At 33.4% G+C, this 20412-nt stretch overlaps 1 protein-coding gene and 1 non-coding gene across 6 annotated transcripts; both read left to right on the top strand.

Annotated features, from left to right (window-relative positions):
• Positions 1 to 7436: 7436 nt before the first annotated feature.
• LOC106371484 (receptor-like serine/threonine-protein kinase ALE2) lies at positions 7437 to 12772 on the top strand. 5 transcript variants are annotated; one of them, XM_048742905.1, is made up of 11 exons: positions 7437 to 7990; positions 8407 to 8691; positions 8808 to 8915; positions 9062 to 9181; positions 9282 to 9353; positions 9442 to 9534; positions 9616 to 9714; positions 9795 to 10043; positions 10148 to 10282; positions 10376 to 10471; positions 10546 to 12772. In XM_048742905.1, exons 1-11 carry the CDS (start codon positions 7921 to 7923, stop codon positions 12498 to 12500), a joined length of 3282 nt encoding a protein of 1093 aa, XP_048598862.1. In that variant the 5' UTR covers positions 7437 to 7920; the 3' UTR covers positions 12501 to 12772. The 5 variants fall into 5 exon arrangements, with proteins under 5 accessions (XP_048598862.1, XP_048598861.1, XP_048598863.1 ...); XM_048742904.1 differs by having other exon boundaries at positions 7438 to 7990; positions 8413 to 8691; positions 9795 to 10049; XM_048742906.1 differs by having other exon boundaries at positions 7439 to 7990; positions 8413 to 8691; positions 9798 to 10049.
• Positions 12773 to 13436: 664 nt separating this feature from the next.
• On the top strand, positions 13437 to 14395 carry BNAA10G10950D. The gene has a single exon (XR_002654545.2). It is a non-coding gene; the product is annotated as an uncharacterized BNAA10G10950D (transcript).
• Positions 14396 to 20412: the final 6017 nt, after the last annotated feature.

Below are 20412 nucleotides of genomic sequence, written 5' to 3'. Positions count from 1 at the left end.
TTGGTGAAACCGGATTAGTAATTAGAACAGTGAAAGTGAAGCTGGTTTTAGTGAATCAGATTCAAGCTCTGCATATGAAGTATGGCACCTTGACATGGCGTTGGCCAACACATGGTAAAAGAAAAGAGAAACATCATCTCTAGTGTTGCAGCTTTAGCAAATGAGTAAAGGCAAACAAAGGAAAAGCTTCATCAACTGGTGTAACCAAACCCTTCTGTAAAGGGTTTATAGATTCTGTCTAATACCCACATGGCTCTTACCTTCTCATTCCTGTAAATGTGAAAGTGAAACTTTGATGGTCCCATGTTTAGGGTCTCTATATCTCTATTTAATTGCATATCAACTACTACATAACTTTCTGGTAATGTATCTTAACTGCATTTTTATATTAGACTAGCTTACTCAGATTTGAGTCTCCGTCTCTTTAAATGCACAACTACCTTTTGTGAGAGGGAACAAAATACATCAACCACCATTTAATTTTCCATTAATTTAGGTTAACTGCATCTTCTTAGATTAATTAATCGTTTTTGTTTTTAAGTTATTTTGGAAATTCTGAATATTAAATAAAATGGCATTGGCACAGCACTATTACCTGTACTGTACTTAGTCGGGTCCAGTTCAGACTTCAGAGTGGAATATTTATTTTAAATCGGTGGGTATATAGTAATTAATTGTCACGAGTCTCGACAAGGTTTTTCCGGACCATCATGCTATCATTCGGAAAGATCGCATTATGCCTAATATTATTCTATATAGGGAGGCTATGATATAGTACTCTACTTGTAGTTACAATTATTTGATACATATCTTGACCACGTTAGATTTCGACGTTAATCTATACATTTGACTATTATATCACACTTCTTAATCAGTTTCGCTTTTGTTAAGCGTGGGGATTTTGATTTTCGTATGTGTTGGACTATTTCATATGCATGATTCGAATAAAATATTCGTATGTTCGAACAGTAAAGAAACAAAGACTTGACGTCGTTGTTTGCGATCACTTGCTTACAAATAAACGACAAGTCCCAAGCGCAAATCTGGTCGTATCGATCGTCTTTGTCCCCACACAAGACACCAAAACTACGATCTGCATTTCTCGCCACTCTTTCTCGCAATACTATTCTTCATAATGGTTTATATTGTTAGTTGTGTGAATGAACCGCTGGCCTTTTTTGTCGGTGCGTTAGAAAATATAATTTTTTTTATTGTTATGAAAATAATGGGTCAATCCGGATTTTAGTTTTGTTTTATTACGTTTTAATAGTCTTTAATTAGTGACAACGGAACTGATTCTTTCACCACGTGTTTTGGGACGTTGTTTTTTTGGTTGTTGATTAATTAGCACTAGATTTTGACCCGCACGCCCGTGCGGATGTATTTTTTGTGCGGATGTATTTTTTAAAAAAATATGATGCTATTTGATTTTTTTGTCACTATTTAAGATTGGTCAAAAAACTCGAATTTGAAGAATTGAACCGATCACAATCCGAATAAGTAGTACTAAATCTGAACTGGAATTGATTAAATATCCGAATTATTCAAAATTTTGGTATTTGAAGAACTGAAATCTAATCCAATCCGAACCGAAGTATTTTGGGTATCCAAAATAGATTTATATACTTATATATATTAATTATTTTTAGATTTAATATATATAAAAATATCCAGAATATATATAATGTAAATATATACAAATAATCAAACGTAAATACTTAAATATATGATATAAACTTTTAAGTTCGCTTAAATGCTTGAAAATATGATGTAAACTTCTAAGTTCGTCTAAATACTTATATATATGATGTAAATTTATAAGTTCGCTTAAATGCTTGAAAATATATACAAATAATCAAACATAAATATCTTAAATAGTTAAGATATACTCAAAACTCCAAAAATACTTAAATAATTATTAATTCTCTATCCAAATATTTAAACCAAACCTATTTAAATTTGTTATCCAAATCCGAACCAAATCTTTAAAGATCTGAACTGAACACGAAATCCCAAAAAGACCCGAAAATGAACCCGAACGCCCACCCCTAATCACTATTATATATATATATATATATATATATATATATATATCCTATATGTGTCATCATAGGTTACAAAATATGTGTTATCATATAATTAATCGTATTTTATACGTACCATCAAATAAGTTTTCTTATAATTAATAATATTTTATACGTACAATCATATAAATAATTACATATATTATATTTTAAAATTTAATGTGAAATATAAAAACCATAATTTAAGTTGGTGTTTGAAATTGGGCTTTGTATTGTATTTTTTTTATATATATTGAAAACATTTTTATAATAGTTATTAGAAAATATGTAAATATGTTAGTAAAAACCAAATTTTGAATATATATATATATATATATATATATATATATATATATATTTGAATGAATTTTTGATATAAATCAATTTTAAATTATTATTTTGATTTGAATATATATATCAAGTAGCATAGTCTCATTACTTTTTAATATAATGTAATGGACTTCTAATTTTTTTAGTAGCATAAGCCCATTATTTTTTTTCCTAACTTACTTCTATTCATGTTTCCAAACAATACTATTTTTTTAACTACTATCCATATTTTTTAACTTACTTCTAGACTTTGACCCGCGCGCCTGCGCGGGTGTATATTTTGAAAAATATGTTGATATTTATTTTTCATGTAATTATTAGGATTTGAAAAAATGAATCTGAGGAACATAACCGATACCGATCCAAAAATATAGTACCAAACCCGAACATAAATTGATTAAATATTCTAATTATTCAAAAAAAAATTATTTAGAGAACCGAATCTGATCCGAACCGAAGTATTCGGGTACCCTAATTTATATTAAATAGATTTATATACTTATATATATTAATTATTTTTAGATTTAACGTATATAAAACATCAAGAATGATACTTTTAAATTGGTTTAAATACTTGAAAATATATATAGATAGTCAAAAGTAAATATCTGAAATAGTTAAAGTATACTCAAATCACCAAAAATACTTAAAATAATTATTGATTCCATATCCAAAATTTTAAATCAAGCCAATTGATATGTTAAGCTTAGGTATTCTGACATATGTTATTCAAATTTATACGTAATATATTATTTTATTTATACATTTTGAGAAATTTAAAATATATAATGATTTAAAACTTTAAAAATAATTTAAATTAGTTATCCAAACTCGAACCAAACCCGCAAAGATTTGAATCGAACTCAAACCAAAATTTAGAAACATTCTAATAAGGGTGAAATCTTTGACCCCGAAAACCCGAAATTCAAACCGATCAGAACCAAACCCGTATGGGTACCCAAAAGCCCATCCCTAGTCATTATTATATATCGTATTTTGTCATCATATAATTAATCATATTTTATATGTACCATCATATAAGTAATCATATAATTAATAGTATTTTATACATACCATCATATAAATAATTACATATATTATATTTTTAAAACTTAATATGAAATATAAAAACCATAATTTGAGTTGGTATTCAAATTGGGCTTTGTATTGTATTTTTCTTATATATATTGACAATATTTTTTTATAATGGTTATTGCAAAATAGTTTAGTTAAAATCCATTTTTGAATATATGTATATTTTTGAATCAATTTTTGATATAAATCAACTTTGAATTATTATTTTGATTTGAGATATGTATATAAAGTTTAAATTTTGTTAATGGTTAGTTTAGAAAAAAAAAAATTTAGGCAATTAGATTGACCCATTTTGGTATATTTTAAAACTGGCCTAGATAGATAGTTTCTTATAATATGATGAACTTTCAATTTTTTTTAAAAACATAAGCCCATTACTTTTTTTTCTTAATACTACTATCCTTGTTTTCAAACAAATTTTTTTTTTTTAAAAGACTACAATCAATGTTTCCAAACACTCCAAATTTTTTAATAATCCTATTCAAGTCTCCAAACACTCCAATTTTGTACTTGAGTTTTAATAAGATAGATGGCTTTACTCTTCTGCTTAATGAACACAATGTCGTGATTAACATATTCATCCCCGTTCTTGTGTAATGAATATAATAAACCAAGACTTGTAAGTTGAAAAAAAAAACTGAGACTTATAAACTTTTACGATATGCAACTTTTTTCTTTTTATAAAAAAACTATTGTTTCTTTCAAGTTTGAAATCTTTTTTTTTTGAGTTTCAATACAACATATAATTCTATAAAACTCCGTCTCTTTTGGGTACTTTCACTTTATATTTTAGTATCTCAAGGTGCTTTCGGTCTCGACGTCTTAAAGCATGATTAATGAATGTTCTTAGGGTGGGGTTCTTAGCAGAATGTAAGAAACTATCTCTTAATTTTTAGCTAAAAAAATTAAAAACCAGCTTTAAATATCTTATCAAGAACTTCTCATTAATCATACTCTTAGTTAATGGGGGTTAATACTATAGTATTATATTCTATATATTATTTTCCCCAAAGGCCTTCGTCAACTTGGAAAAATGGTTACTAAAATAACATGATCACTTGATTTAGACGGGACACAAATCTGATATCCAGATTTTTGAAGATATTTGTGATTTACAAACACTTATGGATATTTCATTCGTTTTGATTAATACAAATAATCTTAAAAAATTGATACAAATTTCTTTTCTAAAAAATATATTTATTTTTGCATGATGTATAAAATTAAAATTAAAAAGTAGTGAAAATACATATTTTGTAAATTTTAAACTTATTTAACAATTATAATAACACAAAACTTAAGAAAAAGTTATAATTGTCATAAAAAAATTATCTTCTTTTAATGTAATGTTTTGTATAAGTAATAATGCGAATAGAATTTGTTAAATCAAGAATAATAATTATATAAACTTATACATGTAAACATTTAAATATAATCAAAATATACATGTATTTATATATTGCCGAATCGAAGCGGATATTCGCTTTCCAAAACTTTAATATTTATAATTTGCTTCAATTTTAGCGGATACTGATTTTTAGTATTTGTTTTGCTTCGAAAATTTATAGATATCTAAATATTTTGGATCGAATTGAAACGAATAACAAATCAAATCAAATTTAACGGATAAAATATCCATCCTAACACTTGATCAGTGTATACATACACTTTTGGTTTTGGTCAACATGTGATCAGTTTACCTAATCTTTGACATATTTGCATTTTCACTCTGGACTGCACAACGTAATCGAATGACATCAGCTTCTATAATAATGCGTCTAAATAGATGAACTATATGTTTTCCGTCGGTGCTTTTGCGGTGTCTATCGATTAAAGTGAATTGTTGTTATCGGGTTCCATATGGTTTTTAACTTTCTTTTTTTTTCTTTCCCAAAGCAAACAAAGTAAGATATGAAAACAACGTTGTGGAAGGAATGAAAAACAAGCAGAGCAAGAATATACGAAACTGATGACACCCTGAAATCAAGAACGATTGTCTATATGTTACTTGAAATTGGAGAAAACATACATATATAGGACGTTACGTTACGGTTATGGACTATTATAGTATGCCACACCTAACTATGATAAACGTCGAATCGGTTTTAAAAGCTAATCCAAACCAAACTTTTCTTTCTTTCTTTTAGCGATGGTTGAATTAACGGGAAATGATCTTAATTTGTCTCTTCATTGGATTCCTTTTTATTTATATCCAACAAAAAATCACAAAAAAAAACAAATTTCAGTCGATTCTACTACTTAGTTTCTTCGACCGTGGGGCTAACATGTACATTATTAAAACTCAGACTTCTTATACATAAATCATATAATACAGTAGAAGTTGACAAATATTGAAATTTGAGTGTGGTAGCACGAGGAGAGAATGGAAGCAAAACTTTAGTTATTGAATTTACCCTATTTTATTGTATTGTTTTTTATTTTATTCAAGTTTGATAACTACCGTTGAATTTAGTTTTATTTCTTCTTTTTATTTAATCTCATTCCTTTTGCATCTGTTCAAAACGAGAACTTGAAATCTTGTTCCAATGGGAGATGCTCCCAATGTCTAGTTTATAATTTCATGGAGACAACTTCTACTGTTTTATAAAAACAAAACATGATTTACACGATTACAAAAATGATAATTATGCATTTATTGTGTGTTGTTAAAATGTCGCAAAAGTGTCAAAAAAGTATCCTAAAAGGCGAGGTTTAGGTGTAAATCTAATTGACATAATATAACCTTTCTCTTTTTTATTAACTAGAGTTTAACCCGCACATTCGTGCGGGTATATTTTTCATTTTATAAATATTTAACTTTGATATTATCAAAAAAATTAAATATATGATTTGTATCGTAATGTTATGTATTGTATAGTTCTTTAATCTTATTGTTTAGATTTCATATTACTTTATAAATATATAATTTTTTTTACATTTTATCTTTTTATAAATTGTTATTACATTTTTGATTTTTCATAATTTGAAATAATCAAATAAAAAAACATTCTTAAATATATAATTTTTGAAAATATATAGCTGTAGAAATAAGATTTTAACATATGTTAATAAATTTATTTGTATAGAAATATTGCATGGTTAACAAATTTAAACCCGTTTTAATGGTAGATAATAATTTATTTAAATGAAAACATTTTTAAGAAATAAATAGTTTAATTTACCAATTTAATATAATTTTTTTGATATTTAATTTATATAATACTTCTATTTTAATATAATATAGACTATAATTACAAATTTATAAAAATTAAAATCTTTTTTATTTTTCTGGTTTATAATAAAATTATTTAATGTAAATTTATACTAATATATATTATTTTATCACGAAATTAATTGATACATTAATAAAATATATAAAAAGTAATAGGATTTTGTTAGATTTTTTCTCTAACAGATTTTGTTATAACTGAAAATAAAATTCAAAAATTTTAATTAAAATTAATTTATTATTAATATTCTTATTGATTATTATGTTATATTATGCTATTAATGAAATAGACCTAGTAAGACTTTTTAATGGTAGATAAAAATGGTACTTCTCTTTTAATAGAGAAGATAAACAAAATGGTGGTTGGTTAAGCAATCTTGAAGATTAAAATGCGTATAACAAAATAAATAAGATTTTTTTAGCAAAAAAAAAAAACAAAATAAATAAGATTTCCTTCAACTATGGTTTTCTTGCCTCACTATATTTGATATATATTCTAAACATAAAACAAGTAAAATATTATGTAGTCACTAGATTTATATAAAACATATAAAATTTATTTTCTCAAACGAATGGATTTACAGTCGAATAACAAATGAATTTAGTAAAATAAAAGTAGAAATATGTGTAAGGAATCTATTGAGTATTGAGTCTATTGACATTAATTATAAAAATATAAGAGTTGTACTTGTAAGATTAAATATACATCTTGAACCTAAACGGAGAAAAAGGGCAATAAAATAAACAAATGGTTCAAAAACCCCACTAGGCTCTCTGAGACTGGTTTCCTCCATTGACACTATCCCACTACCTTCAAGATCCCATCTTTTGTGTTAAAACCTAATCTCTCTCTCTCTCACTCACCAATTGGGAGCAGAAACAAATTAACAAAAAGAAACGTTTTTGTTTCAAGATGGAGATCAAAAATTAATTGCAACCCTTTTGATTTATACCGTTCTTATTACACCAAACTCGTTTCTGTTTTATTAATTCCTTTCTTTTGTGAGCATTAAAAGAAGGAAAAAAAAAACAATTCCTTTGCTTCTTTCTCACTGTTACTTTCTCTTCTCTCTCTCTGTATCCTTCATCTTGCGTTTTAAGCCATTTCTGTCCTTCTGCCATCTCAGCTTCAAAAATTTGGAGCTTAACAATACCCTTTCATCTTCCTCGTGATCATCGGAGGAAACTTATCTCTTCTATGGAATGGAGTTTTTGATGTTCCTCCTAAGGATTTGTCTAGTTTCGTCGGTTTTAGTTGCTGCTTCTCCCTCTGGTAAGTTTAATATTTATTTACTCCCAACTTAAAAAAGCAAATCATTTTTCCATTGCTTGGATCAATTGGAATCAGACACATATGGATCAATTTGCTATCTTTGGTATTTATATATTATTAACAATGAGCTTGTAATAACTCTGCTAGTTTGTTAAATGTTGTTTTGGATTCAACCCAATTGGGGAAGAACGAAATTAAAAAATGATTTTTTTTTTTTGCTGAGTTTCCATCGATGAAATAAGATTTTTTAAAAATAATTTTGTGAAATACTTTTTTTTTAATTAATGTAAAGTAATTTGAGTCAAAATCCAAGTTGTTGACGCAATCTTTTGTACTTTTTTTGTATTCAAAGATATGGAATGACTTTTGATTACAAAAGATGTTTGATTTTGCTTCGTGATCTGTTGAATTGTTAGCTTCAGGGTTCGACTTGTTACCTCCGTTATCATCACCACCGTCTCCGTTACCGGAAGCCTCAAAAGGGTTTGGTCAAGTACGGATTAGTCCACCCGAATCTCACAAATCCAGCAATGCGCCACCGCCTAAAGCCTCTCAGCCGTCTCTTCCTCCTGTACCTAACGTGGCAGCTCCTCCGCCGTCCATTTCTCCTGTAGGTGACGTGGCACATCCTCCACCAGCAGATTCCGCGGGAAGTAGAGCACCAGCCGGTGAGCCTATTGTCTCGGTTCCTAATTCTCCAGGTAATGATTCTCTCATAGACAATTATTCGAACACTTGGCGCGCACTCTTGGGATTTAGTAGAGTTGTGTATTGACAAAAAAATTAAATTTTGTGGTGGGTTTTGAATCTTCGTCAGCTCCAGCGACAATACCCGTGAAGGATTTGCCGGGGAAATCTCCACCGGTTGCTTCACCACCAAGAGATGCACCAAAAGAGCCTCCTTTCTCTGGAAGAGTATCTCCAGGTATATGAATCTTTTAGCTTGCTATGTTCTTTAAATCTTGGATCTTTAGCTTGTAGTAACTCTGTAATTTGTATAAATGTTGAAACTTTAGCTTGCAGTGTTCTGTAGATTGCATCAGTTAACATGTAATGTTCTGTAATCTGCAGGCCCAGTTTCATCCCCTGTTTCGGATATTCCACCATTGCCATCAGTGGCTCTGCCTCCGCCTATACCGAGCGTTGTACCTCCTAACAATGCTTCTAACAGTCACAAGCCTATTGCTCCTGGTATAGTATTACCATGTTTTGCTCACTCCTTTCTCCAAATATGTTTCGCTTTTTTTTTTTTGGCTTATAGCATAAACCCATTTGTGATCTCTGAATCCAGTCGCATCTCCACCAACTGACATTTCACCACCAGTCCATCCTGTCATACCAAAGTTGCCTTCTAGTTCACCTGGTATGCGGTTGCTTGCGGAATTACTTACTCTGTATTTATTCTCCTTCTCACATTGTTGTCTGTGTTTATTCTCTCTTGAACTGTGCAGTACCCACCTCTAGTCCCACAAAGGGATCTCCAAGAAGAAACTCGCCAATTACTCACCCTGTTTTCCCAATTGAATCTCCTGCTGGCTCACCAGGTTAGCTCAGCTTTCGTATATGTTTTTTTCTTTAAAACAAATGTAACCAAAAAATTGTCAACATTTTCTCTTCTTCTCTAGATCATCCACCTCCCAGCCATAATGGAGATGAGAACAAAAGTCCGGTTGCTGCACCGTCAAATGAAACTGCCAAACCCTTGCCTGTTATCCCACATAAAGGTTTTTGTTTTCTTAGGGCATTACTATTGTTTCACGTATCAAGTAGACAAGAAAACTAAACTCATTTTGTTATTGTATAGCAGCTTCTCCTCCTTCAATAGCTCCATTAGTCCCCAAATTCAACGGACACTCTCATCATACATCTCCATCTACTACTCCACCACCAGATACTACTCCGAGTAATGTACACCGCACATCATCATCAGCTCCTCCTCCACCTTCATACCATCGACATCATCAAGAGCGAACGAAGATCACAAATAGTCCAGCTTCTTCACCACCACCACCACCACCACCAATGCATATCATATCCCCAAAGAAGCCAAATCGTAAAGGTTTCAACTTACCATAGACTTTGAGATACTTAGATTGGCCAGTCATCACTCTTCTCGTGATCTTTATTCTCTCTTCTTTCTATGTCTTGTTGTTATAGGTTCAGTGTCTCCTCTTCCATCACCACACCATGCTCGTTCTCCTCCAGTACCTTCTTTGATTTCTCCTGTTCACCCCCCAGTTTCTTCCTCAATGCATCGTATCTCCATAGCTCCATCACCTTCTCCTACCCAAGGTTTGTCTCCTCCACTCATAAAAATAGAATCTTTTTGCTTTTAACCTCTTTGCCTGATGTGAAAATCCTAAACTCTGTTTATTTCTCCTAAAGTCCTTCCTCTCAGGTCCTCTTCAAGACCTTCAAAGTCTCGTAAGTTCCCACTTGGTCCTCCTCTTCCAGCATTTCCTCCTCCTCCCCCTAACTCAGGTCAGCCATTCTTTTAAATTATTTCGAGATGAACAAGTCCTTGTTTTCGTCTAAAAACCACTTTCTGTCTGCAGATTGTACCTCAACCGTTTGCTTGGAACCATACACAAACACACCTCCTGGATCCCCCTGCGGCTGCGTCTGGCCTATTCAAGTCGAGCTTCGCCTCAGCATGGCCCTCTACGACTTCTTCCCCATGGTTTCAGAGTTCGCTCGGGAAATAAGCGCTGGAGTATTCATGAAACAGAGCCAAGTCCGCATAATGGGAGCCAACGCAGCTAGCGAGCAGCCAGACAAATCCATTGTTCTCATCGACTTAGTCCCGCTCGGAGATAAGTTCGATAACATGACAGCAATGCTTACTTACCAGAGATTCTGGAGTAAAAAAGTACAAATCTTTGGCCAGTACGACGTGATTTACGTCCGTTATCCCGGTTTGCCTGCTTCTCCGCCTGTTTCCGGTATGACCGTTATAGATCAAGGACCCTACCCGGGTGGTGACAATAACGGTAGAGTGATGAAACCGCTCGGAGTTGATGTTCCTAAGAAGATGCGCAAGAAAGAGCTCACCGGTGAAACTGTTGCTGTGATTGTTTTGTCGGCTGCTGCTTTTATTGGCTTGTGTTTCGTCATCGTTTGGTTCTTGGTTTTCCGGCGAAGAAGAGATCAGAGGGTTTCTAAAAGAGCACCACTTGCTCGGCCTTCGCTGCCTTCCCTCACGAAACCATCAGGTTCTGCAAGATCTTTAACCGGAAGCAGGCTTAGCTCAACTTCATTGTCCTTTGCGTCAAGCATCGCTCCGTTTACTCTCTCTGCCAAGACGTTCACCGCAAGCGAAATAGTGAAGGCAACAAATAACTTTGCGGAGTCTAGGGTTCTTGGTGAAGGCGGGTTCGGAAAGGTCTACGAAGGTCTTTTCGATGATGGAACTAAAGTAGCAGTTAAAGTACTGAAGAGAGATGACCAGCAAGGTGGCCGAGAGTTCTTGGCTGAAGTTGAAATGCTTAGCCGTCTTCATCACAGAAACTTGGTGAATCTGATTGGTATCTGTATCGAAGATCGTAACCGTTCCTTGGTTTATGAACTTATACCAAACGGCAGCGTTGAATCTCACCTCCACGGTGTTGATAAAGAGGCTTCGCCTTTGGATTGGGAAGCTCGGTTGAAGATAGCTCTTGGTGCAGCCCGTGGATTAGCGTATTTGCACGAAGACTCGAGCCCGCGAGTTATACACAGAGACTTCAAGTCAAGTAACATCTTGCTTGAACATGACTTCACGCCTAAAGTCTCTGACTTTGGACTTGCTAGAAACGCCCTTGATGATGAAGATAACAGACATATCTCTACACGTGTAATGGGAACATTCGGCTATGTGGCGCCAGAATACGCAATGACAGGTCATCTTTTGGTGAAGAGTGATGTGTATAGCTACGGAGTTGTGCTTTTAGAGCTACTTACGGGGAGGAAACCTGTGGATATGACGCAGCCGCCAGGTCAAGAGAACTTAGTTTCATGGACTAGGTCTCTTCTCACGAGCAGAGAAGGGCTTGAAGCTATCATAGACCAGTCTTTGGGACAGCCCGAGATTCCGTTCGACAGCATAGCTAAAGTCGCTGCGATAGCTTCTATGTGCGTTCAACCGGAAGTATCGCACCGTCCTTTCATGGGAGAGGTGGTGCAAGCTTTGAAACTTGTGTGCAACGAATGCGATGAAGCTAAGGAACTCAACTCTGTGACTTCGCTTACTCAAGATGAGAATCGAGCTGAGAGCTCTTGTGGTGGAGAAGGCTCCGGGAGGATGGCTAGGTATCCGTTGCTACCGAGTTACGACTCTGAGCCTGACACGGAGAGAGGACTGTCCGTGTCGGAGATGTTCACTGGTTCAGGGAGGTTAGAGAGACAGTCTAACTCGGGTCCATTGGCTTCAGGTCGAGGCAAGAGTTTCTGGCAGAAGATGAGGAGATTGTCTACCGGAAGCTTGAGCGAGCACGGGTCAGCATCGCTCATGTTACGATCTGGTTCGCGTTGAAAGATCGTTTCTGGTTACAACATGGGAGGTTTGTGATTGCCCTAAGTTAAGAATGGAAAAGGAAAAGGACAGAGTGTGTCTTGTGCTACAAGCGACTCTTTACCTTCTGGATACACCGGTTAAGCAACAGATTGGAAGAGATCATTCCCGGTTCAATAGTCATATTTGTATCTTTTAGAAAAAAAAACAGGAGACTCTGTTTGATCTCATTTCAATGTACATATCACCACGTTAAAGGCACAAGGCATCACTACCTTCGTTTTTTTGGGAAATCAAGATTGCTCGTAACGTTAAATGGGCCTTAGGCTCCAAATGACATTGATAATCTGAGATCACATGTTTTGATTAAGAGAGAGAGAGGGAGAGGAGGAGAAAACGTTCGAATCCCTTTCTCTACACACTGACCGTACAAAAACTTATCATTAATTTTTTCACATCTTTTTCTAGATATTTTCTTGAGAAATAGTAGTGGTAATGTTACTCCCTCTGTTTGTGATATTTTCCCTTGATGCACACAGGTTAAAAAGTTATTTTTCATTAAAATGTATTTTTAAAAGTTATTCAAGCAATTATAGAAAAGATTGTAAGATTTAATTGGTTACTGATTTTCAATAAAATTAAAATGAATATAAATATCAAAATATTTTTTATTTAAAAACAATAAAAAATTTCTAAAACATTATTTATTATGAAACGAGAAAAGTATTACAAAATCAAAGCTTGAATTAAAACAGTTACAAAGTTTAGCAGTACACAAGCCGACATAAACAAAAAAAAGTCAAATGATATCTTCATGGGTTGTTTCATCCAAAGGAAGATTGACATGTGTTTCTTTGTCTTTCATTTGCTTGGTGAACAAATAATTGTATTATCAAAACGTCAAACGTGTAACATATTTCAACAAAAAAAAAAAAGCGTTTATACTTTAATACATACAGCTGATAATTGATTTGATTTAGACATATAATTTCATACTCATTCGGACACTTTACAAACCTGATTCACTGTATTCGTGGATATTATCATAAACACGTTATCTTTTATATTTGTATATAAAGATGATCAGAAAACATAATTACATAATGGTACGGTCTTAAGTTTCCTCTCTCTCTATATCTCGTACTCGTCAAAGAGTTGAACAGAGAGAGAGAGAGAGATAAAGAAAATGGAGGAGACGCGGAAGAAAGAAGACGAGAGGGGGAGAGATACGGCGGAGGCGAAAGAAATGACGACGCAGATGTCAGTCCCCGGAGGGGACGATAACGACGACGAGTATACTCCTGAAGAAATCATGCAGCTCGTCGAGTCCTCTTCTTCTCAGACGATGAACGTCGACGAGGAGAGTTTCAGAGTGAGGTTTATCGACGATCCGTACGCAGTTCCGGTCGTTGTTCAGTCATCAACGTCAACGAGGAAAGCTGTGGTCCGTCGTTTTCCGACAGCAACGCTTCCGCCATGGCGAGCGTCGACGCGAGCGATCTTTTCGGTTGCTGCCTCGGTTCGAACGGCGCGTGGAGTACTGGCGAGGTGAGAGCGAGTGAGAGTGAGTGCGAGTGGGACGACGAGTTGCTGGCGAGGTTTCTTGGCGAAGACAGTGTTTGACCAATGTGTCGGCTTGCGGAGAAACGCTTTTAAGGGTATTTTGGTCAATTCAAAGAACTGTCATTAAGTGAAAATTGATTTACATGTTGTTAATTGGTAGGCAGCAAGAAAGTGGTAAATCAGTTAATGGTAGTAGTAAGAGTAAGACTAGTCTAGTTAGCATCTACGTAGTTTAATGTGACCATTTTGGTAAATTATGTCACATGGTGGTACTAATGAGTAATACCTTTAGGTCTAGGGAGCTATTTTGTAAAGTTCAAAAGTATTTAATTGGAAAAAATAAATTGCCGGTATTTCACCCTCCACGCCAATCTGTTCATATGTTATAATTTGGCTTATTGTTACCATGAATCTCAAAATTCGGAGTTGGTACTAAATTCCAGGGACGAGAGACCTTATAGGATCATTTCTAATTTGGCATGTCCCCAGCAGGCCCGGCTTAAATACATTACGGGCCTTGTGCAGACATATTTTTTTTTCCTAAGAGTTATAATAATGTTTCCTTAAATTTACAAATTAGGACCCTAATCTATGTGATGTTTAACAAACTAGGACCCTAATTCTTAAACAAAAAATTTCAGAATATTGAAGGACCCTGTACATGTGCACCTTGAGCACACTCCAAGAGCCGGCACTGGTCCCAAGTTCCCGAGTTAAATCCCTTGAGTGTCTCCAGTCCAAGAACACATTTATTCCACTTTCAAAGTGCGTATCGACATTCTGCAAACAAACCAAAAACCATAAAGATCAGAAAACTTCTGAGGACAAAAACTGCTTTTAAAAAGCTATAGGTTGTCTCTTTAGGAGCTAGCCAGTAGACCCACTACAACACTAAATAGAGCAAGCTTGTTGAGACCTGCATGTAGCTTGATCTTACTTAGACAAGACAAGCTTTGGTTTATATTATATTACATGAAAGCTGGTCATTGACAAACACATGAACAACATGTCATGCTGACCATATTGTAAGAAGAGGATAACCTCACAAATTGATGCTGTAACTTACTAACCAGTCCAGTTCTTTGCCACATTTTGGCTTGTTATTTGAGCTCCGTTTGAAATCCTCACAGTACGTAATAAGTTTTGTGGATAACTGATTGGTTTCTTTCTATACATCATGATGGGTTCATAAGCTTATTCAAGTTTGACAAAGCTTCTTAATTTTTTTTATGAGAGATCTATTTATAAAGGCCTCGATGTTCTATAATTATCTAGCATCTAATCTAAACTCGTTTGAAAACTGATAATATAAATTTTGCTTCTAAATTTTGTTAGTAAAACGAATTGGTTGGGCTCAGAAATAACCAAGCTCAAAACTCCCTTATAGCCGTCTGGGCCTGAAAGCGTTATCTTTTATCGAGCACGATGAGTTTTATGGAATTCGTAACCTTTCCGAAATGTTGGACTTGGAGAACCCAGCTTAGATTATGTATGAAACCGTCATTAGTTAGGTATAAACCAACCAGTAAGGTAGTTTTCTTAATACTACTCCCTCCGTTTTTTAATATAAATTGTTTTACAGCTATGCACGTAGATTAAGAAAATCATTAATTTCTTATATTTTCTAAACAAAAACATCATTAATTATTTACTTAACCACAAGTTAACCAATAGAAAAATAGAAGATATATTACCATTGGTCATACAACATTAATTATTAATAAATTTTACATAAAAAACCAAAAACGACATATAATTTGGAACAAAAAAGTTTCTCTAAAACGATTTATATTAAAAAAACGGAGGGAGTATTATTTTTAGTAGATAGCTTATTCCGAATGGAGTTTGGAAATTTTCATTTCCGTCCTGTCCTGTTTCCAAGAATTAAAATTTGTACTATATAAATATGGATTTTCGTATATAACATCAATTAGAAATGAGATAGAACGGCGGGACGAGAACTTTACTCACCCCTAATTGTGAAGTTATCTTTATTCTCTTCTGCTTTGTGTATGGTATAGTTCCAATAAGAAAATATTGACAATTTTCAATATATATGTTGGTATTACAATAGATATCGATCAATCAATATTAGTAGTCAACAATGTTTTAAGGGCATCTTCGTCCCTACTCCATTTTTTTTCTCTAAAATGAAGTAAAAGTGAATATGGAGTAAGGAATGCTTCAACCCAACTTCATATCTTACTCCATAATGAAATTTACTCCATAAATAGAGTAATCTATTTTTTGTTTGTTCATCACTCTATTATGGAGTGGAAAGTGGAATAGGATTAGAGCAATTTTACTTTATTTTTACTTTTACTCTATTTTAGAGGAAAAAGTGGAGTTTTATATTGGAGATGCTCTAACAATGAAATTAGTTATGTAATATGTAGTATTCAACAAATTAAATAATTTGCTTAATTGTACAACTAAATTAAACAATCCTGTGCGGGCGCATGTGCGGTGCATATACGATATGCGGTTAGTAAACGTACCGTAATCATCATATGCAGTGTGATATACGCTTTGATAAAGAACGGGTGTACATACGGCCGTATATTCTGCATTGTTAAAACATTCTACCAAAGATAAAAATTTATTGTGCTGATTTATGTTATTTTTAATTTATGTTTTATTTTGTCTCTATGTCCATGTTCATGGTTTTTTTTTTAAAATGCAGAAATAATTAACAAGAATTTGGTATGGGTGCATTAAAATGGTTATTAGTATATTTTATATAGCTTAGTTGTATCTATATATGTATAGATCTGTTTAGGCATCCGCGTACATAGTTAGCCGTCCGCGTATATAGTTAGGCGTTAGGCACTATGTCACCCTAGAGAGAGCTTTAGAACACTGGTTTAAACATTTTAAAACTGTTTTCAGATAAGTTTTTTTTCTGTACCAATAGTCATTACATTCTCGGTCGTATCCGCATCATACTTACTTTACACCTCTAACTTTTTTACTGCTTCAGCAGTCACCATTTATCATAAGTTCATAACATATGTCGATATTTTTCACTATGCAAAGAGGCATATGATATGATGGCAATTGAATGAAGTACGTACTAATAATCAATATGTGATAATAAACGAATCATTCGAGATTAAGAGAGAGAAAGAGTTTCACATCACACAAATCAATCTGTCACGAGACAGAGGATACGGTGATGAAGATCAGAGAGAGAGGCTCGATGGTCCCTTTGGGGAAGTTTTATTGGGAAGAAACAAAAAAAGACAAGTCATGAAAAGTACCAAAATGTTGGACATAACTCCATTTGTCTGACACTTCAAATTGACATAATTCATTATACACATATACAACATACATACGTATCTCTGTCTTATTGCTTCCAAAAGTGTTTACTTCCTTGGAGATTGTGATCCATATGCCGCATACGTATCCCATCTCTCTATCGTTTATTTTTCTTGGATCTCTCTACTTTTGTTAGATATGTAATTATGGATTTATTGTGATAATCTCTGTAAATTGATTATTTTTCCAAAACTAAGTTTTTGTGGGTGAAATTAAATAGGGCTTATATGACGTGCACCAGTGAAACGGACCCTAAGACCATAATTATCGCGGTTTCTAAAATCCGATTCTGTGTGATTTTAATATGTGGACCCCACATGTTTTTAAAAAAACGGTCACGAAAGTCACGAGTGAAAGATCGGTTTTGGGCTGGTATTTTTACTGTTTACGGGTCCCACCAATACGGAACGGTCCGCGATTAGTTCAATTTTTTTTTTTTGAGAACAAAAAGAATCAAAAAAAAAAAAAATTAAGGACTCCATATCGGGGATTAAGCGATAATCATGCTCTAAATATCAGCTTATCCGGTTAGGATAAACCCAATGACAACTATGCGATTTTGATTTGAGTATTGTAAAGAGGAAAAACCTTTAAATACCATACGTTTTAGGTTTAAGAAGGATTCCAATTAAATTTGTAATTTTTTAAAAGCAAACAGCCCTTATTCGTTAACTTTGAAATACCTTTCAAATATAATGCTTGTGATATTGATGAGAAAGTATTGGATTTTGGAAAGTAAACACACAAAATTTGGCAGGCACTCATCTCTCTCGCCTTCGCAGAATTGCTAATGATTTCGAGCATTTTCAAGTGGTGATGTCCACGCCAGGTATCAACTCGGTGGCCTTATCCATAGCTCGTAGTGTGACTAAGGATCGTCGATATCAATCTTATCTAGCTCGTGGAGGTCCTAGTTGGTTAGCCAGCTATTTGCATTCTGAAGCCTTGGGTGGAGCGGCTGCCCCATAGGACTTGATGTTGTGGCAATGATCTCTTGCCTCGAATGGTTCAGGCATATGTGGTACTTCTCCTGATTGGGAGCCTATTTATTTCTACGGCATCTACTGATGTCTTTTGTTTCGTTTTTCGACCTTTGTTCCTTTGTCAGATACCTCATAAGTCGATTGACTTAAGTTTTAATGGAATTTTTCCAAGACAAAAAAAAAACACACAAAATTTGGTATTTTCAAGAATTCTCCTTCAAGTTTTTAATCCAATCATTTGATTTGACATAATATATACTCTTCATTTTAAAACAATTTTTAAAATACACTAAAATATTATTTTATGAAACCATATGTAAAAGTTTGTTTCTGATAGTCTACTTTAAATTAACCAAAAAAAAACAAGCTTGCTTATTCGTTAGATATGTTATCTAATTAATAGTTACTTTGGTTTTAATTTCGAGCTACCCGATCGGGTTGATGACTAGTAAGAGAAGCGTGTAATCACTTTCCAAATATTTGACCATGTTTATTGATTTGGGGAAAGAGACAAAAGAAAGTTTTCTATTAAATTCGTATGCTCCATATTGCCCATTGCTTATGATTCAGATAAATAATCTCGTTTTTACAACTTGTCATGTATGTGATCTTCTTGGTCACTTCATGTGGATATTTTCAAATAAACTCTAACTTACCAAGGAAGGAACAAAACTCGTTCGGCAATTCATCATTGTCTGTGAACCTTATATGTATATACATATGGCGGCCGTCCACTGTCTTTTGTATTTCAGTCCTGGTGTTTGTAATCTGATATTGTAAATATTTATATAATTATATAGCGAGTAAATTATCGTGGTCCCGTTTGATATCTAACGTCTTCTTTCTATTTCAAGATATATTTATAAAAATATATCCAGTTTTATGAATATGAGCAGAAGAACTAAGAGCATCTCCAATGGGGAGTTCTATCCCTTGGAGTTCTAAACATTTATATTTGTGTATGTATGTATTATATAAGTGTATGTAAGTGTGGGGACCATTTTTTGGGGAAGAACCTCATGCAAAGGTTCTAAAAATCTGATTTTTAGAACCTTTGCATGAGGTTCTTCCCCAAAAAATGGTCCCCACACTTACATACACTTATATAATACATACATACACAAATATAAATGTTTAGAACTCCAAGGGATAGAACTCCCCATTGAAGATGCTTTAAGGATGTAGATTACGGTTTACCGATCTCCTTAGGTTGAAATTATGTTGGTTTGTGGTCTAGGTGAGGCAAACAAAATCTTATTTTACGTTTATAGTAAATTTTATAAGTTTTAACTACGGAATGGATCTGATTTAATATCTGAATCTTAACTGATAATTCAACAAACGATATCTAGTTAGTTCTGAAGTGGATACGGCTTAAATAAAATGCTGTGGGATGAATCCAAATATATTACATATATATACCACTAAAGTACATAATATGTCAGTTACAAAAAAAAATACATAATATGTTCAGTGCCTTCCCCTAATTGATAGATCGCATGATGTCTTTTTTTTAGTACAGTATATGAAAGAACAAAACTCTTAAGAGCTCAGAGAGGGTAAGCTTGGCTAGGTGCCTGTTTTGGTCTATAGATTTCTGTCTTTGCTCTGTGGCTCTATTTCTCATCGATCTCCGTATATCACTTCGTCATCCAACGGCTCTGATTAGCTCGCTTTTCAAGAACCCAATGCAAAAGAGAAGAGAGCTAGTCAAACAATATAATATTACAGTGGGTAGAGAGAAGTACCTTCGGTCTATTTGGTTTTAAATTTAATGAAACCCTTTGATACTATCCGTTCTACGTGTGGGTCTTTGTGAGTATTTTTTTTATTTATGAAAACGTCTTTGTGAGTGTTAAACAACAACTTTAGGGTTTGATTAGTTGGTGTTGGTTGCACACAAAAAAAAGATTAGTTGGTGTTGTAGTTTTGTCTTTTTATAAGAATTAGGCTGTGTATATTTTACTTGTGACTTTGCTTTTTTTTGCTATGATTTAGTTTTAAATAAAGTTTAAGTAGTAAATTGAAGCTTTCGAAAAAATAATTTTCAGAACTAACATATTTTC

The sequence above is a fragment of the Brassica napus genome, chromosome A10 (genome assembly GCF_020379485.1).
Source record: "Brassica napus cultivar Da-Ae chromosome A10, Da-Ae, whole genome shotgun sequence".
NCBI lineage: Eukaryota > Viridiplantae > Streptophyta > Magnoliopsida > Brassicales > Brassicaceae > Brassica > Brassica napus.
The sequence above is the reverse complement of the archived record's forward strand: the minus strand, read 5'-3'. Positions and strand labels throughout refer to the sequence as shown.

Bases quoted from the DNA above. Each gene is read 5' to 3' on its own strand.
- LOC106371484 (XM_048742902.1), top strand. From the start codon at position 7,921: ATGGAGTTTTTGATGTTCCTCCTAAGGATTTGTCTAGTTTCGTCGGTT. The intron at 8,916-9,061 runs GTATATGAATCT...TGTAATCTGCAG, and splicing joins CTCTGGAAGAGTATCTCCAG to GCCCAGTTTCATCCCCTGTT. The intron at 10,283-10,375 runs GTTTGTCTCCTC...TTTCTCCTAAAG, and splicing joins ATCACCTTCTCCTACCCAAG to TCCTTCCTCTCAGGTCCTCT.